The sequence below is a fragment of the Nuphar pumila genome, chromosome 2, assembly GCF_984573655.1.
Source record: "Nuphar pumila chromosome 2, dmNupPumi1.hap1.1, whole genome shotgun sequence".
Taxonomy (NCBI): domain Eukaryota; kingdom Viridiplantae; phylum Streptophyta; class Magnoliopsida; order Nymphaeales; family Nymphaeaceae; genus Nuphar; species Nuphar pumila.
Genome location: NC_143250.1, coordinates 113,443,135 through 113,470,925, shown reverse-complemented (window position 1 = coordinate 113,470,925; position 27,791 = coordinate 113,443,135). Strand labels below are relative to the sequence as shown.

General features: G+C 38.2%; 1 protein-coding gene across 2 annotated transcripts in view; it reads right to left on the bottom strand.

Annotated features, from left to right (window-relative positions):
* LOC149846796 (ARP protein (REF)) overlaps window positions 1-27,791 on the bottom strand; it is a 176,377-nt gene that overhangs the window by 72,691 nt on the left and 75,895 nt on the right. For both annotated transcript variants that reach the window (XM_089996580.1, XM_089996581.1), the window contains exons 6-7: window positions 24,527-24,614; window positions 12,485-12,674 (exon numbers count right to left, since the gene is read on the bottom strand). In XM_089996580.1, the coding sequence (XP_089852706.1) occupies window positions 12,485-12,674; window positions 24,527-24,614 (278 nt within the window). The remainder of the gene's footprint in view (window positions 1-12,484; window positions 12,675-24,526; window positions 24,615-27,791) is intronic.

Genomic DNA, 27,791 nt, shown 5'->3' with positions numbered 1-27,791 from the left:
GACTGTCACCAGGTTCGATTACATGCTATGTTGGTTACTGATATTAAATCGGTTTATGTTGTTTTAATGATAGTTATCCAATTTGATTATGTTGTAAATTTTGGACTGTCATTAGAGTTTAACAATATATTCTAGTTGCATACTGTTATCAGATTTGATTTTTTCATGCTATTTTGTAGTTGTTATCAAATCTGATGACGTGATTCTATTAGCCGTTATCAAACTTGATTTCATGTTGCCTTGTGGACTATTATCCGGTCTAATTTCATGCTAATTTGTTGATTACTATCAGTCTTGAGTTCAGGCTATTTCCTTGTTGACTGTTAATTGAATTGCCAGCATTATAGTTTCGGTGCCGTGATCAGATCGGCCACTGTGTGTGTGGAGAGGCAATATGATCAGCTTTGCACCGGGTTGCTTGTGTGCAATCTTACCAGATTTTCCATCACGATATGTGTGTGCAAACTGATCAGATTTGCCACTGTTTGCACAGGTGCAATCTGATCAGATTTGCCACCTTTTGCTCATGTGCAATCTAGTCAGGTTTTGCATGTGAAATCTGAGCAGATTGGCCACGGTTTGAGCATGGGCAATCTAATCAGACTGTCGATGGACCGAGCATGTGCAATCTGATCAAACTGCCGATTATATTTGATGTTTGCAATTTGATCAGATTGGCAGTATGTTGGATGCTGATTCGGAATAGTGTTGCCATGCTCAGACCCGCATTCATGTGGACTGCAATATGCATTCAAATACTATGTTGCAAATGTGCATATCATACGCATGAAAATAATTCTGAAGTTATGTTGATGTTTGCATAAATATGATCATGTGCATGTTTAGGTGTTTATGCATGAAATGGATCATGATAATGTGTGTTGCAAGCATCTGTTTGCATGCGTATGCAATCGGCTTTATGTGCATTCATGTTGTGTGTTTGAACATGCATTGTGAACATGTTTTGAAACAAAGTGTGTGTTGCATGTTCACTAGAATTTTACAAAAGATGCATAAATCACTTTGAGATGCTTTTGTGGTCATATGTGAACCACTGCGGGCCGTGTAGGCTAGGAGCACGTATTGATCTACTTATGTTGATTTTATTTATGCATTGCAAAATTTATTTCTGAAAATTATTCATTTTTTCAAAATTAATTGCACTGTTATATTTTACGGGTTAGGGCTTAAAATGGGTTTTGTATGTTGATTTGCAAAACAGTTTGTGTGTAAAGAACCTAAATTTGTTTAAAAAGGTAAAAGAGACCAAACAATATAATTAATCTCTTCAATGATGTACCTTCCACAGTGTGGGAATCTTGGATGACGGTTTTATAGAACCGTGAGGATACTAAAACTCTGTGTGTGATTGTCCTTGAACCCGATATGGTGGTTCACATCCCGGCCACTGTTTTGGGAAGATTCAACCACTTTGCCTGGGGTTGGTGTTGTTGACTCAACTGTAGTTATTGGTATACCAAGAAAATGACGTCAGTGAATGTTGATTTCTCTGATGCCCCAGCATTAGATGTTGATTTCTAATGTTTCTGTAATATCGCGTATTTTCACATTGAAAATTTGGCTAAGTATAGAAGAAAAATTGTTTGATTCTCGATTTTAGGCTGATGCTTTGGAATCTGGGCTTGGCCCAGGTCACATTGTCAAAGCCTAAATGAGCCAATCAAAATGTGAGAAAATGTTTTATTTTTTACCTTTAAATTCAAGCAAAATTCAGGTTATTTTTAGGCGAATTTCGGAAACGAAATTTGAGTTATATATCGATGGATGCGTCTCAAAATTCTGAGCGTAACGATATTTTATTTTTCTTGATTCGGGCTAAAGTTGGCCCAAAAATTGTTTTTTTTCAAAAATTGAGCAATTTGTTGGTTCGGATCCAGACTTGGATCGGACTGGATCTAATGAATTTGATCCAAATTATTATGGATTTGGACTCTATCCAAGATCCATATTAATCTGGATATAATCCAGCCCAAGACCCATTTGGATTTTTGAGATGGATTTGGATCTTAGATCCGGATCCAAATCCAAATCCATGCCCAACGATTTTTCCAACTTTAAATTCATTAGAAACTTTTAAATTTAAGTTAATTAATGTTAAGAAGCCTCCCCAGTTAATTTGATAATTTTTAGAAGCTTCTGAAAAATTATTTATTATTTAATACTAAATAAATAATTAATTAAGTAATTAATGTAATTCCAAAAATTTAATTTGACAATTGTTTAGAACTCTAAGTAAAGCCCTTAAACCCATATAAAATCACTTTAGAAGTGTTCTAGTTCAATAATATGATTTTTGGAAGCTTCTAGGTATTTATTTATTAATAAATAATAATTAATTAATTAATTTTAATTAATTCCGAGATTTCTTTTTAGAGAGTTTAGGACTCTTTATAGAGCCCCTATTCATGCCTTAGAAGCTTTAAGAAAGACTTGAAAAAAATACTCAAATTTGAAAAGTCAACACTTGAAGAGTTTCAAAATTTTCAGAACTCTAAGAGAGAAGAGAGTTTCAGGTGGGGCTGCACTCGCTTCTCCAGCCCATCTAGAGCTCTATAAATAGATCCAAAAAAATGGGGAGAAAAAGAAAGAGAAAGAAAAAAAGAGAGGAAGAGAGGGAAAGAGAGAAAAGGAGAGGAAGAGAAAGAAGAAGAATGCTACCTTCTTCAATCATCCGTCGTTTCTACCATCAAATCTACGTTTCTTTTTCTATCTACGGTAAATGTACGGGTTTCTCACTTGTTTCAAATGAGAAAAAGAGCATGGATTTGTATTCCATGCAGTTTCGAGAAACCCATGAGGAAAGAGTAAATCTCAAAATTTACTCTAAGATTCATGGTGGAAATCAATGTATTTCCTTCTTTTAGAAAGTTATTTTGGAACAAAAATATATGGGGAAATATATATATATATATATATATATATAAGGTGATGGAAATCTAGGGTTCGAATGTTTCGAAAAGCAAAGGGTGTTGCGCTTTGCATGTAGACGTATTTTTTTATGCTTATTTGCTGTTTGTGGTTGTCTTTATATTAAGACAGAGTTCTTACCATAATAGGCTAGTAGGTATAAGGGCATATTTCATGATAAAGAGATTAGGTCATAGGGTTTTGTAGAAGTGGAGTTTAAAATCAATATGCGCATGCATGCTTGTAAGTTCACTTGTTCATACGTGCTTGCCAAAATGAAAAGCTATATATGTAGGGCTGTGAATGGATATTCATAAGTTCACATGAATATAAAAAACTGATTTACCTGAATATTGGCCATAATAAGGTATTATGTATGCATATCCGAAGCCGGTCATGACTGCTTTTCCATACATGGGAAGTTCTATATTCTTATGCCTTTACTGGGCCGACTGCCAGCCCAGGCACACTGGGCTGGTCTGCCGGCCCTGCACAGGTTCAACCTGTGCAGGGTATTGGCAGGTTTGTATTACAAAAAAAAATATTCCTATGTTTTCAAAAAAAATATACAGATATTTTTGGGTTTCCTGGTGGTCTGGCTGTCAGGCCAGTCGAACCTGGCATGACATGTCAGGCCCTGCCTGTCATGGTTGGGGTCTGGTTGGGCCGGACCAGACCCAGCCTTGTGCTGGCTGGGCATGCCGGGACTTGTCTGCCCAGTCCAGCTGTAACGCCCCAAAATTTCGACTTGTGATTTCGAAAACTTTATCGAAAAACCTTTCAAAGATTTAAAGTTTTAACTTTTAAAAATGACAGCGGAAGACATTTAGAAAGGAACACAAGTCAACAATTCTGGGTACGTTAGCTGAAAAACCATCGTTCACATGTACAACAACTTAAAGGAATTTAAGAAATAAGGCAATCGATTAAAATCTTCAGTTTATTACAAAATGAGCATTTTATTCCAAAGTTTAATAAATCTAAGAAAACTCCAAAAAAAAAGTCCCAGAGCCAAGCTGCCAGCAGAAAGAAGATGAATCTTGATCCACGTTGCACCACGCCATCGGCCGCCAGTGAAGTCCTACTCCTCACCTACCCATGAAATGGGTCAGTTTCATAACAAACCAGTAGGTGCACGAACATAAATTGTAGTCTATTCTAACAAATGTAATAAGTGCAAAGAGCTGTTAGTTGAAGCAGTGTAAGTCTCAGTCATCTACAACTATTCATGAATATATTCTTTAAGTTCTAATATTAACTGGCCTGTGGGTACGCACAGACGCGAAACGTAGAAACAGCCGAGACCGATCCGGGGGTTTATTATGTCAGGTGTTTTCATTAACCCGGATGGCTGACTGAGTCCGCTCCTAAGGGGACGGTCAGTGACCAAGAGAGTAAATCCCCAAAGGCATTCGTGGCCCATGGATGCATCCAACTTCTGCAGAAGTGCCTGGGAGTTACCACCTAGGATAATTTATGGTAATCCCAATTCCCCTAACTCCGATGACTGGGGAAACCGAGTCTTTTGCCCGTGGGGTGGTTGTTAACAACCTGTCCATTGGAGTCTTTGTACCATCCATCCTCTCCCTTGATGAACCGTGAAGATCGGATGGGTACGACGGGGGTTTCTTAACCGCCGCCCCATCCTACATGCTCTGGTCCCTTAGACCCACTCGAGCATCTTGCCTGTGAAGGCGAAAGGTCACCATTTATGTGATCTCAGCATTGTGCTAATTGCACTCATCGAGTTTGCTACAACCTCATCATCCCACCATCGTAACCCACATGGGGCGTACTTGTCCAAAAGTACGATTGTACCTTCCTAGAGGTACAACTACGATGAGAGGGCAACTTAATGTTTTATGATTCTTTTGGTTCCTACATGACATGTTTTGCTTTTCTGAGCAATTGGCCTGTGGAGGCCGATATTGCCACCTCAAAATCAGTGTAGATTTCACACTTCAATACACTCCATGATCTTACATAAAATTCATACCGTACCTGCCTTAAGGTTCGGTTACAATAGCAATTGCAGTGGTTTTGAGTCTATTCACAAAGTCTGTCTTAAGTATGCAGTTTCAAAGAAATAAGCATGCATAATAGACAATTATGAGTTGAGCAATCCTACACGTAAACCGGCATGCCAAGTAAACTATTTGATTCTTTCTAGAATGAGTCTACCCAAAGAATTTACATTATGCAATTTCAAAAGAATTACAAAGAGGTAAAACTTTGACCAACCAATACTTCTTCAAATACGCAAATATGCAAAATAGCTATTCTATCACAGAAGTCTTATTCTATTTTGTTCATACATACTATTTGGGCGACTTTCCCCTACCTCGGGATATCGTGCAGCTGCGTGCGTCTACGTGTGTAGATGATACGAGGCACGGGCCGCGGAGCCAGAGCGGGGGTCCGATGCGAGGTCTGCAACAGTGCTATGTTAATTATAATGCGGAGAAATAGAAAAACAAGCCTGCCTATAGAAAAAAAGAGAGGCAGCAGGGGTGTACCCCTGCTGGCCGAAATCAGAAGAACGTCAAGGACAAGCCTTTTGCCTGCAGACAGCAGCGGGGCGACAGGGGATGAGCCCCTGTCGAAAAACTACTGAGGCGGCAGGGTGGTCAGCCCCTGCCAAACGCAAAGAAGCGGCAGGGGCTGAGCCCCTGCCGGCAAAATAAATGTGGCAGGGGCTAAGCCCCTGCCAGAAACAATCAAGTGGCAGGGGTTGAGCCCCTGCCAGCAACAGCCAAGTGGCAGGGGCTGAGCCCCTGCCTGCGAAAATGAAAGTGGCAGGGGCTGAGCCCCTGCCTGCGAAAATGAAAGTGGCAGGGGCCAGAACCGATGAAGTGGTAGGGGCTGAGCCCCTGCCGGCAAAAATGAAAGTGGCAGGGGCTCCAGCAACAATTATGTGGCAGGGGCTGAGCCCCTGCCGGCAAAAGAAGAGTGGCAGGGGTTGAGCCCCTGCCAGAAACGTCAAGTGGCAGGGGCTGAGCCCCTGCCAGAACCATCGAATCGGCAGGGGCTGAGCCCCTGCCGACAGACACGAGACGGCAGGGGCCCAGCCCCTGCCGATGGCGGTGAGGTGGCAGGGCCTCGGCCCCTGCCCGGAAGAGTCAACGAACGGCAGGGGTCCCAGCCCCTGCCAGACCGAGTCATGGCGACCCCAAAACAAAGACGGCAAACAGGTGCCGCACGGGTGACTGGACCTCTGCCGGCCCTTCGATAGCCCCTGGTAGAAAGGGGGAAGAAAAAAAAATGGCGTCAGGGTCTGAGGGCTCCCTGTCGACCCTCCGAAAGGCACAGGGGACGTGGGAGGGCGCGGCAGGGGCCGTGCGCCGCCTGTCGGCCTCCCGGCGAGGTGACAGAGAGGGGGGTGAGGAAGAGAAGAGAGGGAGGAGAAGAGAAGAAAAAAGGGCGGCGTACCTGGGAGGGGTGGCCGGCGTCGGCGGCGGGGCACAGCGAGGGAGGAGACCGGCGCGGAGGGGGGGGGGCGAGGGCTGCGAGAGGGAGGTGTGACTCCCCTCGCCCTCCAACCCCTCTTTTAAAGGCGCAGGGGGGCAACCGAAAGGGGAAACCCCTGGTGGATTTCCCTAATTTGCCCGCAAGCGAAGGGGAGAGAAGGGGGGGGTTGCGGCGCCCGAATGCTCGGGTTTTTGAAAACCCTAAAATAAAAAGGGGCCCGGGTCGGGTCCGGACCCGACCCGGCCCGGGTCCAAACAGATTTTTTTTTTTAAATGGGGTTTTACACCAGCCAACTGGTACAGACCTGGCAGCCTCCTGCCAGGCCGTGCCTGGTCTGCCCAGGTCAAACCCAACTGATTGAGTTCAGCTGGGCCTGAGCCGAACCCCAGCCGTCGGGCTGCAGATGCTCCTTTTTCAGAAAAAAAAATTGTTACAGAATTAAAAAGAAAAAACTGAATGCTATTATCATTACATGTCTACATATTGACTAGGGAGATTTTGCAATATTAACTTCCAGATTTGCTATGTGTATTAAACTTGGTTTATGTAGGCAAAGAAATGGAGGTTTCATTTGTTAGTACTCGGTATTTCATGCTGCATTAAAGCATTATTGCATGTTTGTTTTCTTATGCATAAGCATACGTAAAATTGATACGTTGTTGCGGGTAAATATTGCATGAGTGTTCACATGTTTTAATTGAAAGGATCCATGATTGAAGGCATGCATTTGACATGAATACGTGTAATCATGCATTGGACATGAATATGTATTGAATGAAAGCATGCATTTTACCTGGATATGTGAACTCATGGACATGCATATGTATATTATTGTTTCATGCTCATCTCTAACTTTGCATACATGAAAGTGCATTGAAAAGCATGTAAAAAGAATGCATAGTGGCATGATATTTATGATTTTTGCATATGAATGCATCGATAGTCAAATGGACCATCCTGGGTTGTGTGAGTCTCGAGCATGTGTTGCTCTTTGTTTTAGTTGTTCTATGTATTGCAAAAATCAAAGGTGATATTATTATTCTTATTGCACTGTTCCTGTATGCCATGGGCGGTGGTCCCGTGAAAAGTTTCACATGTTGTTTTGCGAGCTTATGTTATTAATTCTGTATGTTGAATTGCAAATTAAAAGAATTAAATTAATAATAAGATAAAAGAAATTAAAGAACAGTGTAATATACGTTTCCTTGATGTCCCTTCTTTAGTGTGAGAATCTTGAACAGTGCGGTTTTAGGAGACCATGAGAATATTAAAACTCTGTGTGCGTTGTTGCTGCTCCTGAACCCGATATTAAAGTTCTTCTCCTGACCACGGTTTTAGAGAGTCTGCCACTTTGCCTGGTGGTGGTGTGTAAACACAACTGTTGTTTTGGTATACCAAGAAAGTGACATTATGGTTGTTAATTTTCATAGTGTCCCGACATTGGTTGTTGATTTTCAATGTTCTGATAGATGGTGTTGATTCCTGATGTCGGTCGAGGGCTATGTTTGGAATCCAATAATAAAATACAACTTGTGTGTTAAGTTACCCTGGGATCCCTACTTGACCTCGGGAATTCTTACTCGTTTTGAGTATCCGCGGGCAACTGTAACTAAAAAGAGGAACTTAAATTGTGTGCATTTAATAGAGATATGCATATGAAAAAAAACTCTGATAAAAGATAATAATAATTTATTCATGCATTGCACTGAAATCATGCATAATCCTGCTATGCATTAGATCATGCATATTTAATTCTTCCCTTAAGTTGTTATATATTGGTAAATGCATGATGTTGTTCCCTAATGCATGTTAGATGTTGACATTGCTTAATTTGTAATCCTTGTTGTTTATTAAATGTTCATTCATGCTTAATAATTGTTCTCTATTGCATGAATGATTAATTAAGATATAAATTTGTCATAATTGCATTCCTCTAAAATATTGCATGAATCTTATTTATGTTCTTTTTACTTGTTTGTTTCATTAGAGGGATTCGTACACAAAATTCTTTGGATTCTGACACCCTTATTTTTGTATTTTTCGCAGCCTTAGATGCCCAGTGAGGCGACTTACTTTTGAGAGGAGCTACGAGGGGACCACACGATTACTTGACAGATTCTTCAGTCAACGTGACTCTTCTTTTTGCTTTATTTATTTTTTATTTGCTTATGTCACAGACTCTATGCATTTGAATTAATAAAGTTTGGTTTGGTTTGGTCTGAAAGATAGTATAAGATCCCTTGTGATGGTGGTTGTTTTTAACTGTAAAGGCCCCAGGTCTCTGAGAATGTTTTCGCACTTGAAAAAAAGAAATTTTTGTCACTTTTTCATGGGTACGAGTTAGGGTCGTTACAGTTCCGATGGATGGGGTTGATTTTTGATATTGGTCGAGGAACAAGGGTTAAACCCAGTAATAAAATACAAATTGTGTGTTAAACTACAACTGAGAACCTAACTTGGACTTCATAAATTTGTGTCTATTTTGAGTATTCGCGAGTTTAAGAAAAAGTGAAAACTAAATTTGTTTGCATTTAATAGGAACACGCATGCAAAAGTAACTCTGATAAATAACTTAATAAGTTATTCATGCATATGCATTGAATCGTGCATCTTTACTATTCAACATTAGTTCACGCATTCATGCTTATTCTGTTTCGCATGATGATTGTTATTGCATGCTATTTGTTTAAATGCTTGAATGGTAAGTTGATTATGGTGAATTGTTATTGTAATATTCCTCTGAAATTTATGCATAAAATTGGTTTATGTTATTTCTTTACTATTTGAATTTTTAGAGGAATTCATTCGAAGGACTTTGGTTCTTACCCGTTTTTAAAATCTATTTTACAGGTCCATGTACTCAGTAATGGTTTGACTTGCTAGCTGGAGACTGCGAGCCTTATGACTAATTCTGGGTTCTCTAACAGAGTGGCTTCTTGTGTTAGACGATTTTTTGTCTAAGTTATTTTACATTATTTATTGATTAATAAAGTTGATTATTCTTCGTTGATTCAATGCACTGTCTGTTTGTTGTTAGGTATATTAAATCTATGAGACCCCGGATCCTTGGGTTTGTTTTCGGGATTGTTTTAAAAAAAAAAAAATCCACTATTTTTACGAGGATTAGTTGGAGCCGTTACAATTAGGGGTGGCAATTTCTGACACGACCCGCCAACCCGCCTCTTAGGCAGGTTCGGGTTGGGCTTAAGCCAACCCGTTTAATAAACGGGTCGACCCGTGTAACCCGTTTATTAAACAGGTCGGGTTCGGGTTGGGGGTATGCCAACCCGCCAACCCGGCTGACCCGTTTAATAAACGGGTTAGGCAGGTGGGTCAACCCGCCAACCCGACCGCCAACCCGACCCGCCAACCTGCCTACCCGATCCGTCAACCCGCCAACCTGACCCGCGAACCTGAAAACCCGTTTACCCGACCCAACTCATTTATTAAATGGGTTGGCGGGTCGTGTCGGGTTACCCGTTTATTAAACAGGTCGGGTTCGTGTTTGCCACAGCTGACCCGTTTAATAAACGGGTCGGGTTCGGGTTGAGGTATGCTGACACGCCAACCCGCCAACCCGACCCGATTGCCACCCCTAGTTACAATACATGCCAACCTGCCTACCCGATCCGTCAACCCGCCAACCCAACCCGCCAACCTGAAAACCCGTTTACCCGACCCAACTCATTTATTAAATGGGTTGGCGGGTCGTGTCGGGTTACCCGTTTATTAAACGGGTCGGGTTCGTGTTTGCCACAGCTGACCCGTTTAATAAACGGGTCGGGTTCGGGTTGAGGTATGCTGACATGCCAACCCGCCAACCCGACCCGATTGCCACCCCTAGTTACAATACATGCATACAGATACATAGATAGACAAATAGGTTTATAACATACATAGGTGTTAAAGTTAATAAACCTAAACTTCTAATTATGCATGCATGTCCACGCATCTACTTCTACTTTAAAACATAGTCATGTTTACATGTGCGTTATGTCATGTTGCATTTACACGTTGTGTTAGGTTCATATATATATATTAAATTTTTAATGTATCTGCATTCACATAATGCACATCTTTCAGCTGAATAGATGTACATGTAAGGTCATGTAGTTAAGAAATGGGTGCGAGAAGTGATGTGTGAAGCAAGAAACAATAAGCGATTGTTTAAAAAATTCCTAAATGCATCAGGAAAATGTTTAAAAAACATAAAAAACCAACAGCAGAAGCAGGAAATAACATTAAAAAAAGGATAAAAACATGTGTTTTACTTAAATTCATACTTAAGCCTTTTGTCCCAAAAGGCCAACCATATGTATGTTCTACAACAAAATTGATTAAGAAAACAATTCTTTTAACATGAAAAGTACATTTTCTAGGTCAGCAGAAGATATTTCCTCCCAAAAAAACATTAGCAGAAGTTTGATTTCATATTGAGGGAAGCAAGCTTCTAATAGAGTTTAAGTGTGAAAGAAGCATGTGGTTTTGCACTTCCGCAACAATCTTCTGAAGTGTTTAGATGCTTCTAGTAAGTATGGATTTGATAAGCGTACTGCTGCTTGAATCTTTATGGGCTTATTATGCTGGTTATTACTTTCTCAACCCCATCAAAGAGCACAAGATGAATGAAGAAAAGCCACTGATAATGTGATCCCCCCACAACTATGGCAGGTTTATAAGAACACTAACTAGGCCTACAATATTATGCTGTGAAGTGATTGGCACCAAGAAAAGGGAAAAAATTAGGCTCTTACAGATGGCATGTATAGTTTAAGATGTATATCCAAAGTAGTGAAAAAAAGGTGGGAAAAAAGACAGCTATAAATGACTATACTGGATATAGTTAGAGGTAGCACCACAAGTGGAAAAAATGAGGGAGCATTGGCTGAGATGGATTGGGCATGTATCAAGGAGAACATGAACAAAACTTGTGCAAAGGGGTAATGAATGTTCCAAGAAAAAAGAGGAGAAGACCAATAAAGGCTTGCACATAAATAATAATATGCTCAAGAATAGAGTATAAAGTAACACATTGTTTATCACTTGATGAACATCAATGGAGAAAACAAACCTTCAACTGAAACCTAAGTAGATGGGACAAGGCTTGGCAATGAAGGTAGCGATGACAAAAGCAAATGGTTTTCAAGCAACAGCCATAGACACAACATATTTCATTAATTAAATGTCAATATTCTGGTACTTGGATGCTCAAAACAGTAGGGATCAATCAATAAATTTCTGAGAAATTATTCAACTAAGACAAAGTGACATGCTACAAATATGTGTGACATAACTAGATTAGAAAAGAGCTTCACCTGTTGTGAATAACAAATTAGTATGCAGGTGCAGACTTACCGGAAGCTTCTTAGATAAGTGGGAAGCCCGCTTCCCGGAAACTCGCTTCGGAAGCGCGATACTCCTCGCTTTCGAAACTTGATGAGAATCTAGATTCTCCCATGCTTCTCCTATGCTTTCCACATGCTTCATATATTCTTCTTATATGTTTCTCACTCTACTTTTCATGTTTTTTATGTGTTTCCTCCCACGTTTCTCACTCACTTCCATGTGCTTTCTCTAAATTGGCACTATCACTTTTAGATTTTGTTAAAAAATTAATTCTTACACTAAAAAATCATGAAATTTAAGAATAATCACTTCTATTTTAGTTTTTATTTGCATTCCATTTTGATTCTCATTCAATTCTTATATTGCTTTTTTTTATTTCTCGCTTCCCGCTTCCTATACATTTTAAAATGTATCACTTCTTGCTTCCCGTATTGTTTCCCGCTTCTGCTTTCTAGTCTGGCAACCTTGTGCAGAACATATGAATTTTGCAGAGAAAATTGAACGTACAATATGCACCTTTACAGTGATTATCACAACATCAAAAAGATGTACAGATATTCCAATAAGAGGCAACCATGATATCCTTGTTTAAATACTAGAAAAATGACAAATAATCTGTGACACTAAATAGCAGCATCACAGCATGCGATGGGAATTTTCATAATACATAGACGAAGAGTAACTCAACCAACCACATTACCATTAAGTTAAAAAATTAAGAAAAAAAAAGAAAAAAACTCACATTTTCTGAAAACTATTAGGAATCTCTACATTATATTGAACTTGCTGCATCAAGGTTCTTTTTGGTTTCAATGGATTCACTAGGTATTTTCTTTGTTCCATTGAACTAGGCCAGTATTCCATGCCTCTACGATTTGTAATCCATAAACAAGCACCAGCCTTGCTTTCATCTTCAATAAGTTCAAAAGCACCTGCAAAAGAAATATGACAGCCTTCGATTTTCCATTACCACCAGTTATGAGATTCTCCCATTGCACATATCCATAAACAACTGAAACCAAATAAATACAGCATTTCATAGTAAGTTGGTTCAATTATATCTAAAAAAATCAGTTTTCCTTGAGATGAGAAGGACAAATTATCTCCACAAGGACAAGCATGCAACTAATTATAAAAAGTTCTATGATTCCCAGTTGACTCCTGTATAAGCTCTAGTTAAACATTACATATATGCTTCTTTTAACTTAAATGCTGGGCACAGCCTTGATATAATTCAAATATAAATGCATGCATGATCTTGTCAGCATGTACTCTGTTAAATAATATGTAATAACCTAGGCTAACTAGGAATCTATGTCACACGAACTCGGCTAAGGAGGTGCCGCACCCAAATCGACACGCCCCGACACGGGTGCAGCTTCGGACTCGGCCCGGACTCGGTCAACGAGTCCGTCCACATTTTGGACTCAGTCAACTTTGACCGAGTCCAAAAATGTCCCTAAAAACCAATTTTTTATATTTTTTATTTAAATATATATATATAAAAAGAGGCACAGTGATGTGACTGTGCTGCAGTCACAGACTGTGCACAGTCTGTGACTGTGTGACTGTGCACAGTCACACAGACTGTGCTGTGGCATTTTAAAAATAAAATAAAATTATATATATATATATAAAATTATATATATATATATTTTGTCGAGTCCCCGTGTCCAAAAATTTTAAAATTGTACTGCACCCGTGTCGCACCCGCACCCGCACCCATGTGACATAGCTAGGAATTGTTCTTTTCTTTTTAGCTTAGTTAGCATAGGCCTAGTTTAGTTAGAATTTGACTAGTCAACATTTGACTTAGTCAAAAAGCAAAAGAGTCGTTGGACTCCCAACGGCTCTAGAGCCGTTGGGAGCCCAACAGCTCTCTCTCATCTCTCTCAATGTATATTAATATGGGGCTTTGCCCCCTTACTATGTATGCTTTCTTTAGGGTGATTCCCAATCAATAATATATATTGTTTTCTTGTTGTTGCATACCCTATTTTGGGTATTTTGTATGAACCTTTGTGGTTCTTGTGAGTGATCTTTTTCGCCACTTTGGTTGGAGCTATTTGAAGTTTCGATCGGTGGTGATCCAAGAACTCATCTTCTTATATGGTATCAGAGCTTGGTGATCAAGCTAAGTTTATTTTCGGTACATCGGAAAATGTGACATTCAAAGTTTGAAAAAGAAGTGAAGTTCTTTTCAAGTGTGTGAAATCGTGATCATGTAAAAGCTTGGAGGAGCACTCGTATTCATTATCGGTGGTGGAGTACTCATTATCCTCACTTTCATCTCTTCTCTTCTTCTTTTCTATTCTTCTTCTTTCTTGTCTTCTTTATTTTCCTTCTCCAATCTTATAAAATAGATGACAATGATAATGTCACCATTAAACCCATTAAGCTCAACGACTCTAACTATGTTACATGAGCTTCAATTATGAAACACCTTATATAGGGAAAGGAGTTGTGTGGATTAGTTGATGGGACCGATTTGGAACCTAAGTTAATCCTTACGAAGGTAGAAGGTGAGAAAGAAATACCTCTTACGGAGATTGAGAAAACCAAAGTCATTAACACTTACGAAAAAAAGTGAAAGGAATGAAAAATGGCATATGTCAAGATTATGGTTTAGCTCGTTAGAAGTGTCGATATCAAAAAATGTTCAAGTCTTGCAAAATTTGAACATGCAAACGATGCATGAGACTATCTTAAGAGAATGTATTCTCTTAAAGATATTGCATATGTGTGCAACTTACAGGACAAAGTATGAAATATGGTTCAAGGGAACAAGAACATTAGAGAGTACTATAATAGCTTGTCCGAATTCTGGGAAGAGTTGAATCTTCTTGAACCAAAGTAGCATTGTCCAAAAGACATATAAGTCAGTCAAAACCAAATAAATGCGGAGCATTTTTTCTAATTTATTAGTAGATTAAGATCGAAATTTCAATCAACCAAATTTGTTCTTCTTCGTCGAGGGAAGGTTTTTTCAATAGAAGACAATAGAAGAATTAAGTATAGAAGAGAATAGGCTTAAGAAGAGAATCTCCAAGTGTGATGATGATTCGGTTCTAGCTGTATCTACACCAGGAAACTATGCTCGCACATATAAACCTCCACACTATGGGAGGACAAATGATGAGAAACAAGGAAATGAATTTGAAAAAAAGAAAGTGATTTGTTACTATTGCCGATAACCGAAACATGTGAAAACTTATTGCCTGAAATTAAAGAAACCATATGAGAAGAAGGTTGCCTCTGTCGGACCTACATAAGAATCAAGCGAACCATCCATTGGAAGCATGCCCTTAACACAATTACTGGAGGCACTTCAACCTCGACTCAAATGAGCATCTTCATCCACTAGAGCAGCAGTCTTTTCCATCAGCATCTCTGATCCCGGTAAATCTCTTTGGCTCCTAGGCTCAGGTGCCTCTTTTTATATGAGGCCAAACATTGATATGTTATCTGAATGTCATAACTCAAGTGGGTCAAATGTTTTTACCACTGATAAAACATCTCTTGAAATCAAAGGAATAGAAAAATTTGAAAATATTTCTCAAAACCTATGTCACACGGACTCAGTTTCAAGGTCGACGCACCCGCATCGACCCGCACCGACATGGATCCGGACACGGGTGCGGCTCGGACTCGGTCAACCTGACCCTGGGTGCAGTCAATGCATCCAGGGTCATTTTGGTCAATTTTTTAGATTTTTTTTTTTTTTTTAAAAATTCGGGCTGAGAATTTTAAAAAGAAAATTCTGTGTTGTGCACTGTCACAGCTGTGTTGTGCAGTCACTATTGTGTTGTGCACAGTTGTGCACTGTGCACAATCACAGTGACGGTGATGTGCACTGTCACAGCTGTGCACTGTGCAGTCACTGTTGTGCACTGTGCAGTCACTGTTGTGCACTGTGCACAGTCACAGTGACTGTGCTGTCACTGTTGTGCACTGTGCACACAGTGCACAGTCACAGTGACTGTGTTGTGCAGTCACTACTGTGCACTGTGCACTGTCACAGCAGTGTTGTGCACAGTGACTGTGTTGTGTTGTGCACAGACTGTGTTGTATGCACAGTCACGCACTTTTTTTTTAATATATATATATATATATATATATATATATATATATATATATATATAGCCGAGTCCCCATGTCCAAAATTTTTAAAATTGCGTCGCACCTGTGTCGCACGCGCACCCGCACCCATGTGACATTGCTCAAAACTCAAAAAAGATTTTGTATTCTACAAATTAGATATATTCCTAAACTTAACCTAAATCTTTTATCTGTCTCTCAATTATCTGACCATGGATTTAATATTTCCTTATCCTCTCATGGTTGTCGAGTGCAGGATCACCAGTTAGGGAAGCTGATTAGGAAAGGCCATAAAGAAGAGGGCTTATACTACATGAATTTTTTGGAAATACCTAAGAATACATTATGTTGTAATGTTCATAAAATGGATTTGGATATATGACATAAGAGACTTAGTCATCCTAGTGTATCCAAGATCCAGTTTTTTCCAAAGATGGAAAAATTTTGTAATTTTGAAACCTTTACATGTGAAAAATGTATTCTTGGTAAAATGAAAAGGTATAGAACCTTTGTCTCTTCTCGACCACTTGAGTTAATACATTCGGATGTGTAGGAACTGACACCTGTTATATCATAAGGTAGTTTTATGTATTATGTAATTTTTGTAGATGATTTTAAAAGACATACTTGGATCTATTTTCTTAAGCATAACTTCGAAGTTTTCTCACTTTCAAATATTTCATAATCCAATCAAAAATCAATTTAAGAATGATATATCAATCTTTCGCACTGATTCAGAGGGAGAGTTTTTATCAAAAGAATTTAAAGATTATTTGAATCTATATAGTATTACACATCAAAGATCATGTCCCTATACCCCTCAACAAAATGGTTTAGCAGAAAGAAAGTATAGGCATATTATAGAAACAACAAGAACTTTACTTATTACACATCAAGTACCAAAGATTTTTTGAGCCGAAGTCACTCTAACTTCAGTTTATCTTATTAACAGAATGTCATCCTCTTCATTAAACAATATATCTCCTGTTGAAAAACTTTTAAAACAAATTCCAGATTATTCTAGGCTAAGGGTTTTTTGGTGCAAGTGTTTTGTTAAATGGATGTTAAGAATGCATTTCTCCATGGAAGCTTAGCCGAAGAAGTGTATATGAAATCACCACCTGGCATCAATATTCCTAAAGGAAAACCTCTTCATTTAAATAAGGTTTTGTATGGTCTTAAGCAAGCCCTAAAAGCTTGATATGACAAATTTAGTCAAATTATGCTTGATTTTGGTTTCAATCTTGCCTTACTGACACAACTTTGTTTGTTAAGAATTCTAATGCAGGTATTATTATCCTTCTCCTCTATGTAAATGGCATGATCATCACTGAAAGTGATAAACAAGAAGTTGACAACATTACAAAAACTCTCAAAACACACTTTGAAATGAGTGATTTGGGTTTTTTAAAATTCTTTCTTGGTATAGAAGTTGCTTATTCCTCAAGAGGCTATTTGCAAACTCAATCTAAATTTGCTCTAGATATTGTTGACAGGTCTAGTATCTCAAATGAAAAACAGGTCGACACTCCCAAAATTGTAAATATAAAAATGAAGATTGATTATGGAGAACTACTTGAAAATCCAACACCTTATAGACAACTTTGTTAAATTATGTATATATAAATATATATATATATACATATACTTACATATATACATTCGTATATATATAAGTATATATATGTATATATACATAATATATTTCTTTTTCTTTTTCTGTACAAACCAAAAACCCGATAGGGGTGTTTTGGTAAATCCACATGTATTTTTTCCTTTTTGCACTTTTTTTTTTCTTTCTTTTTGCCCTTTTTCCTTTTTCTTTTTATTTTTTTAGTTTTACTTTTGAAGGACCATAAGGGGCCCCACCTATCTAGTCGTTGGGGCCCCAACGATCATATTTATGACCGTTGGGGCTCCCAACGATTAGAAGGGATCCCCCCTTTATGGTCCTCCTTTAGCTCTCCTCCTCTATATATAGAGCAGGCTCCCCCTTGTAAATGTATGGGGCTTTCACCCTTCTCTTCCTTTCTTCAATAATATTCAACTTATGACTTTAAGTCATTTTCTACTTTTGAGAGTTTTAGGTGTGCACTTTTAGTATTTGTGTTCTTGGCTCTTGTGGTCACTCTTAAAGAGTGCTTTTTGCTCTATTGGTGCTTCCACCCCTTTTTCTTACATGGTATCAGAGCTCGGTTGGTGATTGGGCTTCTCTTTGTTATCTTGGAACATGTGCCTCTCAAATTTTTGAAGAAAGAAAGGATATTTGGTGCCGATGGAAAATGATTCCAAAGTGGAGCTTTCTTTTAAGCTAAATGGGTCCAACTATCTCATGTGGGCCTCCGCAATGGAAAATCATCTAAGAGGTAAGAAACTTTGGGGTTTTGTTATGGGAACTACTCCCGAACCCTCTCTTGTTCTCACTAAAATCGAAAATGAGGTTGAAAAAACTTTAGATGGCGATGAGCGCATCAAAGCTATCAATGATCATCAATCCAAAGTTGACGATTGGGAAAGTAACCATGCCAAAATTTTGGCATGGTTTATGAACAATGTACACCTTAAAAATTGTGCTAATATTGCCAAATTTAGAAGGGCCAATGAGGCATGGCTTTTCCTTAAGGGTATGTATACCCAAAAGGACCTTGCTCGACAATTTTTTTGTCAAGAAAAAATTCGTTCCACCAAACAAATGGATATGAGTGTCCGGGACTATTTTAGTTCTCTAACCCCTCTTTGGGATGAACTTGTTCTTCTTGAGCCTAAATGGGTGGCTCCGGAAGATATTGAGTTAAGAAGGGAACAAATTGAAAAGGAGCACTTTTTTCAATTTCTTCATAGTCTTCGCCCGGAATTTGAACAAGTTAAGGCATATCTTCTCCATAGAAGCAAAGCCCTACCTATTGAAGACGCCCTTGCCGAAATATGCCAAGAGGAAACTAGACTTGGCTTAAGCGTTAAGACTTAAGAGTGATGAAGTTTTGGCCGTTACTAGGCCCGGATCAAATGTTAAAGCATATAGACATCCTCACTTTAACAAAAATAGTAATGGGCCTAGAAAGGGAGTAATATGCCATTATTGTAATGAATCGGGACACATTAGACCGGTTTGTCCCAAACTTAAGGGAAAAGTAGCCGCGGTTGGAGAAAATTCTCCAAAGGAAGAAGAAAGTGCCAAAGAGGGAGATATCAAAGAAACTCTTAATCATATCTCTGAAGTTCTTCAACATCTTCTCAAGACTTCTTCTTCAACATCCGGAGCCGCCATCGCATATTCTTCATCACCTCCAGGTATGTGGATACTAGACTCCAGTGCTTCTTTTCATATGACATCTCATAAAAACTCTCTTTCTAACATTTTTTCCGAACCCATATCCTCTTATGTTTCAACGGCCGATGGAACATCATTGAAAATTGAAAGTATTGGAACACTTGATTTTAAAAATTCTCAAAACTTTTTCGTTCCTAAAGTAAGAATCGTTCCAAAAATTAATTTAAATCTTTTTTCTCTTTCTCAAATCATCGATCATGGATGCCAAGTCTCTTTCTCAACTAAAGATTGCACCGTGCAGGATCTCCAGTCAGGGAAGCTGATTGGGCAAGGCCATAGAAGGGGTGATCTCTATTTTATGGACTTTTTGACTCTTTCATCTAAGTCATCTTGCAATCTTGTAAAAGACAAAAGTATTGGAATTTGGCATAAGAGACTTGGTCATCCAAATTTTGTAAAAATGTCTCTTTTTCCGTTTGTTAACAATACTTGTAAAGACAATCACATGACTTGTAAAGATTGCATTTTTGGGAAATCTAAAGCTACTCCATTTCCTCAACGAAGTTACTTTACCACTCGACCATTTGAACCTGTTCATTCCGATGTGTAGGGACCTTCCCTTATTTTGTCTAAAGGAGGATTTTCGTATTATGTGGTCTTTATTGATGACTTCAGGCGATTTACGTGGATTTACTTCCTAAGTCGCAAATCTGAAGTTTTCTCCTTCTTTAAAGAATTCCATGCAATGGTTAAAAATCAATTTTTGGGAAATCTATTTATTCTTAGGTCCGATTCGGGAGGCGAATATATGTCCAATGATTTTCAAAGCTATTTAAAAGAAAATGGAATTTGTCATCAACGTTCTTGTCCCAACACTCCGCAACAAAATGGTCTTGCGGAAAGAAAGCATAGACACATAATTGAAACTACAAGAACGTTATTAATTTTAAAAAATATCCCAAAATCCCTTTAGGCCGAAGCGGTTCTAACCTCAACATATCTTATCAATAGAACCCCTTCATCCTCTTTGAAAAATCTTTCTCCATTTGAAAAACTTTACAATATGTCTCCCGATTATAAAAGATTAAGAATTTTTGGATGTAAATGCTTTGTTCTAACTCACAAAAATGATAAACATTCTCCTAGGGCTATTGAATGTATTTTCTTGGGATATGGCAAAAAACAAAAAGGTTATCGATGTTTTGACGTGCTTAAGAACAAACTTTATATCTCAAAAGATGTCATATTCCTAGAAGAAGGAAATGTTTTTTCGCACCAACCAAATGAAAATATTGATTATTCCTTTTTATTTGACTTGTTGCCTCAAGAAAACATCATAGATGATCATATTGATCCTAGTGAACCTCTTAGTGAAGATCATTTTGAACATCCAAATGATGATCAAAACTTAGAAGAAAATGTTTCAAGACAAATACAAGTCTACTCTAGAAGGAATGAAAGAAATCCTCCTTGTGCCCTTGAAAAATTCTCTTAAAGTGAGTCGATTGAAGAAACCTCTCAAAGAAAATCAAATCGTATTTCCAAAATACCAAATAGATTTGTTTCTTATGATTCTTTTTCTCCTAACTTTCGAGCATGCCTACTTGCTCTTCACTCCTTTCATAAACCATCTCATTACAATGATGCTAAACGATATGCTCATTGGAATGAAGCTATGGAACTAGAACTTAATGCTCTTAAAAAAGCGCAAACTTGGGAAATCATTGATCCTCCCAATGGCAAGAAACTCATTGGATGTAAATGAGTTTTTAAAGTAAAAACTAAGAGTGATGGTTCATTTGAAAGATATAAGGCTAGGTTGGTAGCCAAAGGATATGCCCAAGAGTATAGGGTAGATTATGATGAAACTTTTGCCCCAGTTGCTCGAATGACTAGTGTTCGAGCTCTCATTGCTATAGCCTCTGTTAAAAAATGGTCAATCTTTCAACTTGATGTCAAAAATGCCTTTTTGAATGGTAATTTAAATGAAGAAGTTTATATGGAACCGCCTCCAGGTATGAATTTAAATAGAAAAAATTTGAAATTAAAAAAGGCCTTATATGGACTTAAGCAAGCTCCTAAAGCTTGGTATGACAGGTTTGGTAATGTATTAATCAATTTAGGATTTTCTTCTTGCTAAACTGACACTGCCCTTTTTGTTAAAAGGACAGGTGACTCCATTATTATGCTTTTGTTGTATGTTGATGATATGATCATCACTGGGAATGGCAAAAATGGAGTAAATGATGTAAAGTCTATGTTAAAAGAAACTTTTGTTATGTCTGATCTTGGATATTTGAGATATTTTTTAGGAATTGAAGTGGCTTATTCCGCGCGAGGATACATCCTATCTCAAATGAAATTAGCTGCAGAAATTTGTACCAAATCAGGAATATCTGATGAAAAGAAAGTTGAGACTCCCGAAGTTATCAATGCGAAACTGAGACTTGAAGATGGTGTTCTTCTTGAGGATCCAACCCCCTACCGTCAATTAATCGGATCCCTCACCTATCTATCCATCACACGTCCAGATATAGCTCATGCGGTTCATGCAGCAAGCCAGTTTCAGCATGCACCTACTTCGGTTCATATGGCGGCCGTAATGAGAATTATGCGATACATCAAAAATACCATCTCCAAGGAAATCTTCTTATCATCTTCCTCATCTCTTGAATTAACTGCTTTTACTGATGCTGACTGGGGAGGAAATCCCAATGATCGTATCTCAATTACGGGTCTTTGCATTTTTTTAGGTGAATCTCTCATTTCGTGGAGATGCAAGAAGCAGCAGAAGGTCTCACTATCATCTACTGAAGCTGAATATCGGGCTATGGCAATGACAACTATGGAAATCGTATGGCTCAGAAGTCTCCTTGGTGACATGGGCATTCCCATTTCCACTCCCACCAAGCTCTGTTGTGATAACAAAAGTGTGATATACATTGCCAGCAATCACACCTTTCATGAGCGGACCAAGCATATCGAAATGGATTGCCATTATGTTCGAGACGAATATCTCCGAGGGACCATCACATTACCATATGTCACTTCAGAATATCAACTGGCTGACTTCTTCACCAAGGTGCTCCCAACTCCACGATTCATGTTTCTTCTTAGCAAACTTTCGGTCTTCTCCCTGTAAAGTTTGAGGGGGCATGTTAAATTATGTATATATAAATATATATATATACATATACTTACATGTATACATTTGTATATATATAAGTATATATATGTATATATGTATATATGTATATATACATAATATATTTCTTTTTCTTTTTCTGTACAAACCAAAAACCCGATAGGGGTGTTTTGGTAAATCCACATGTATTTTTTCATTTTTGCACTTTTTTCTTTCTTTTTCCCCTTTTTCCTTTTTCTTTTTATTTTTTTAGTTTTACTTTTGAAGGACCATAAGGGGCCCTACCTATCTAGTCGTTGGGGCCCCAACGATCATATTTATGACCGTTGGGGCTCCCAACGACTAGAAGGGAGCCCCCCTTTATGGTCCTCCTTTAGCTCTCCTCCTCTATATATAGAGGAGGCTCCCCCTTATGGGGTTTTCACCCTTCTCTTCCTTTCTTCAATAATATTCAACTTATGACTTTAAGTCATTTTCTACTTTTGAGAGTTTTGTGTGTGCACTTTTAGTATTTGTGTTCTTGGCTCTTGTGGTCACTTTTAAAGAGTGTTTTTTGCTTTATTGGTGCTTCCGCCTCTTTTCCTTACAAACTTGTCAGGGCACTGTCTTATCTCTCCATTACAAGACCTGACATTGCACATGTCGTTCATATAGCAAGTCAAGTTGTTTTACGTATTATTAGATATATTAAAACCTCTATTTTTCGAGGACTTTTCTTGTATGTTTCTTTCTCCTTAGATTTAATTGCTTACACTGATGCAGTTTGGGGAGGCGATCCCAATAATCGACACTCAACTACTGGTTTTTGTATATTTTTAGGTGAATCATTGATCTCTTGGAGGTGCAAGAAGCAACAAAAAGTCTTTCTCTCATCAACTGAAGTCGAGTACAGAGTTAGAGCTACAACCACTATACAAGTAGTCTGGCTAAGGTGCTTGCTTCATGACATGAGTGTTCAGAGTACAAGAGCATCACGACTATGCTGCGACAACAAAAGTTCTATCTACATTGCCAGCAACCGGATACTCCACGAACGAACCAAGCACATCGAGATGGATTGTCACTATGTACGAGAGGAATTTCTACATGGCACCATTGATCTTCCCTATGTTTCTTCAGAATATCAACTGGCAGATTTCTTTACCAAACCTTTGGTTGCTCCTCGATTTCACTTTCTCTTGGACAAACTTTCGGTTATCCAACCGTAAGTTTGAGGAGGAGTGTTAAATAATATGTAATAACCTAGGCTAACTAGGAATTGTTCTTTTCTTTTTAGCTTAGTTGTTAGCATAGGCCTAGTTTAGTTAGAATAGGATTTTTTTTATTTTTTATTTTTACTCCCAACGGCTCTCTCTTCTACTCTCTCTCAATGTATATAAATATGGGGCTTTGCCCCCTTACTATGTATGCTTTTCTTTAGGGTGATTCTCAATCAATAATATATTTTTTTTCTTCTTGTTGTTGCATACCTTTTTTTGGGTATTTTATATGAACCTTTGTGGTTCTTGTGAGTGGTATTTCTCAACACTTTGGTTGGAGCTATTTGAAGTTTCGTGGTGATCCAAGAACTCATCTTCTTACATACTCAAAGTAAATAGAATACCAAATAACAATTGTAACCAATTGTTCATTCTCCATCTTCCTCTCTACTCCTTTCCCTATTTTATTTTCTACTTTCCAATAAAGAAATAGCCTGAAGAGTACATCAGATGGTAATAACTACTACAATTTGAGAACTGTTGGAAATTGACAGATAAAAATTGAATATGTTAGGGGTCCCACCACATGAAGAAACTGGAATATGGTTACTGGTAGTGCAAGTGTGCGACTTCTGAAATCATACTTCACTCCAATTTCGCGATTTGACACAGGGTATCTCACATAGAGTTTCAACTGTTGCTAAACTGTGTTCGGTTAGTTCTCACTAGTTATTCTGCTTTCCAAGTCAGAGATAAAAATCTTTATCTTGTTATTAATTTGGGTCTTTGAGTTTGATGAATGATTTTCCTGCATAGATTCTCCTTAAATATGAGTATTCAATTTTAGATTTAATGATCTTAAATAGACACAAATCATACACTGGAAGTTTGCGTACATGCAACCACACACACACGCATACGGATTTGTCAAGGTTATTATTCTGGTAACTATATCTTAACAGAAATTGACATTTGCTTTCCAATTAAAGAACGCTTAGTTGCTGGCACAAATTACACAGTAGGCCAAGCAAGATATTATTGTAAATACCGGATTGGTCAAGAAAAGTATACCATCTAGAATCATCTCCATTGGCAAAAATCCCCCCGCTAATTCAATCATTTTCTTGTCAATCTTCTCACCCATCTCAGTACGAACAAACTGCAAGCTCAAAGACATATATCAGGAAGATTTTATACCAAAAGTTTTAACACTTCTTGACAAATTACCCAGATTATTAGCAGATAAACATACTTTATCAAGGCAAAGAGATATCATTGTTATGTACGGGCAAATTTTTTACCCAGAAAATTTTTAAAAACTAAAGCAAGAGAAGGAAAAAATGTGATATCATTTGCCAAGAACAAAATCTATTACTTTTACCCCCAAACTATGTCACATAGGTGCGGGTGCGGATACAGGTGCAGATGGGCCAATGCGACACTTTAAAAAAAACTTGGGTGCGGGGGTGCGGGGAGGGTCTATATATAATTTTTAACAATTTTAAGTTAACAATGTGTGTATGTGTGCATTTACGTATTTATATATATAATATAGATAAAACTGGACTTGGTTAGGGTTAACTGAATTTACTTTTAGACAGAAATGGACCTCAGTGTAGTTGACTTCACCTGACACAAAGGAAGCTGTGTCCAAGTGTCGCACCCGCATGGGTGCGGGTGCAGTGCCCTGTTCGAAGAGTCCGTGTTACATAGCCCCCAAATGGTTTCCAAAAGTAACTAAATTTTCATCAATTTTTGGTGGATGAAATGAGCGAGTAAACACAGTATTATTCCCAGTTCCACCCCAAGAAAGGCTTGCATTAGCGGTGGTACCACTGACAGAATGGCTGAGCCTCAATTCTTCCCGTTAAATACATGTTCATCATATTGTGCAAGGAAGCAAACTCACTTCAAACAAGCAAGACAATAAAGACAAATAGATAAGGACTTGCCATCCTAAAAGACTAACCCCTATAATGCTAAAATAAAGCCATCAGTATTGTTCTAAACCCATACAAATACAATAAAATCACCAAATTCAATCAGAACATTTTTAAGTTGGGTTTATGGCCCTAACAATCCACAAAAACAAACAGGATGAGGTTAATATGTCCAAGAAGTTCTTCTCTCCTTCACATCAAGTAGCACTCTGACACCACCACTCGCTAAGCAAGAGGTGGCCAGAGAAAAACCTCATAAAGACATGCACAAGGAAGCATGCATGCAAGATAAGTGAGAAGATCACCAAGGTACTCCTGCTGACCACAGCCATAAAACAGGAAATGCCAGACATACTTGTGAATGTTAGACATAGTTGTAACCCCCACTAGACAAACACTTCCAAATAACAGAAAGTGCAACAGAAGCATGTTGAGGAATGTAGTGTATTGTAGCATTTCTATGTGTATTGCCCCTTATTGTATATTTTATTATTTATAGGGTATTTCTGTACTTTTGAGCTTTATGTTGCAAGAGTCAAAGTTAGGAGTCTATTTCTGTCCTTTTTCTATTGTTAGTGAAGGGGGGTCAGGTCAACCCCATATATTGTTGTATCTCTTTCTTTTGCCCTGAATGATGGTTCGAGTTTTCTTCCTCTTTTGTTCTTGCTTCTCCATTAATGGCTGCACCATGCATCCCCGATCTTGTGGATGGTATCAAAGTCATTTCCTCATAAAGGAGGGGTATTTGATTGTGCTGAGGTGAGAAGAATTGTTCATTGCTGCATCAGAGTTTGTGCCATCCGCGACGTCATCGAGAGAGGTGTTTGGTATGAAGTTTTGTATTTGATGGTTTTGAGTTGGGAATCTGATAGTAGTTTATTTTAGAGGCTCTACAAATCAACTGGCATGAGATTTGGTTCAGATTTCAAATTTCTATGACTTTTCTTTTATTTTCTGGTTTTGGCATGAAGAGTTGACCAGATTTGGGATTTTGTTGATTTCTGATCCAATTGGTGGGTATTAGAGGCTTGGGTTGCTTCTAATCAGGTTGTTTTTGCCCTAAAAGATCGTTAGAAGCAATCTTTTGGTGATATATGGAGGATTTCATGAGTTTTGTTGATCTTTTTGGATCACACTAACAGGTGGTGACTGCATTTCTGACTGTAACTTGCTTTTTTTTTATGTTGGGTGCCTTATTTTCTGTAATCTGATGTATGATACAGCATCTGGAATGAGTTATCGTCTTCTTCACTGACTTATTTGGCTGTTTGAAAAGTCATGTGAAGGATTGTGTTGAGTCTAGTTGTTGGAAGCGTAGTGTTGGTAGCTATTTTGAAGTGTAGGCTTTTGTAGTTAGGTTTGAAGATATTATGGACTGTATTTGTGCTCTATTGAAAGTTTCTTGAAGAGATTTTGTTGACTTCTTGATATCAAGTGAGAGGATATTGATGTTTGATTGTGTTGATTGCAGATTGGCTGGCCTAGTATTCTGGAGCTTTGGCCCCAAGTTAGTGGGCCTGTGCACTTAGTTATAAAAGTGTGCAGCATTTTGGTCCTTGAAGGGTTGTCACTGTAGTATTGCACATACAGTTTACTGATTATTGCTTGTTGCGCTTTGCTAATTGTGCAACAAATTGGAAGCAGGGTGGTCCATGGTTCACTGTACTACTGCTCTTTGATAGATGTGACCAGCCCATCTTGGCTCTAGTGTTGTCTTTTGGTGCTCTTAAGCAGAATTTTGAAATGTAAATTGGAGGTGCGTGTGTGATGGAGAGGAGACATTCTATTCAAGTTATCGCAGGTGACGTTGAGAAGACAAATTATTGGGATGTTTGGGGCTCTTTGAAGCGAGCCTATGTGTAAAGAGAGGAAGAAAGGGCCTTCAAGAACGAACAAGTGTCCACTAAGGATTCCGAAGTGGACAAGCACAAATGCCACTATGGGCACAATCACAAACACAAATGCCACAAGGGCCTACTCACAAAGTGCTACTAAGAGCACACTTCACACAAATGCCACTAAGGGCTTGCACAAGAGAGTAAAACATATTATTTTATTGTCATAAAAAGGCAAGAAGCATTACATGAATGAGGGAATTTACCCCATTTATATACACAAAAGGAAGCCCAAAAGACTCGTTGGAGCTAGTCCAATGGACCGCTATTTGTAGCAGTTGGACTAGCTCCAATGGCTAGAAATTCCTAGTCAACACTAGGTTGACTAGTCAAAAAGAAAGGAAAAATAAGAAAATAAAAATATTACAAGTACTTAAATATATATAATACATATATTATATATAATACATATACATACATGGGTATGTATACATATAGATACACATATATATAGAATATATATATATATATATATTATATGTATATACAATTTAACACTAT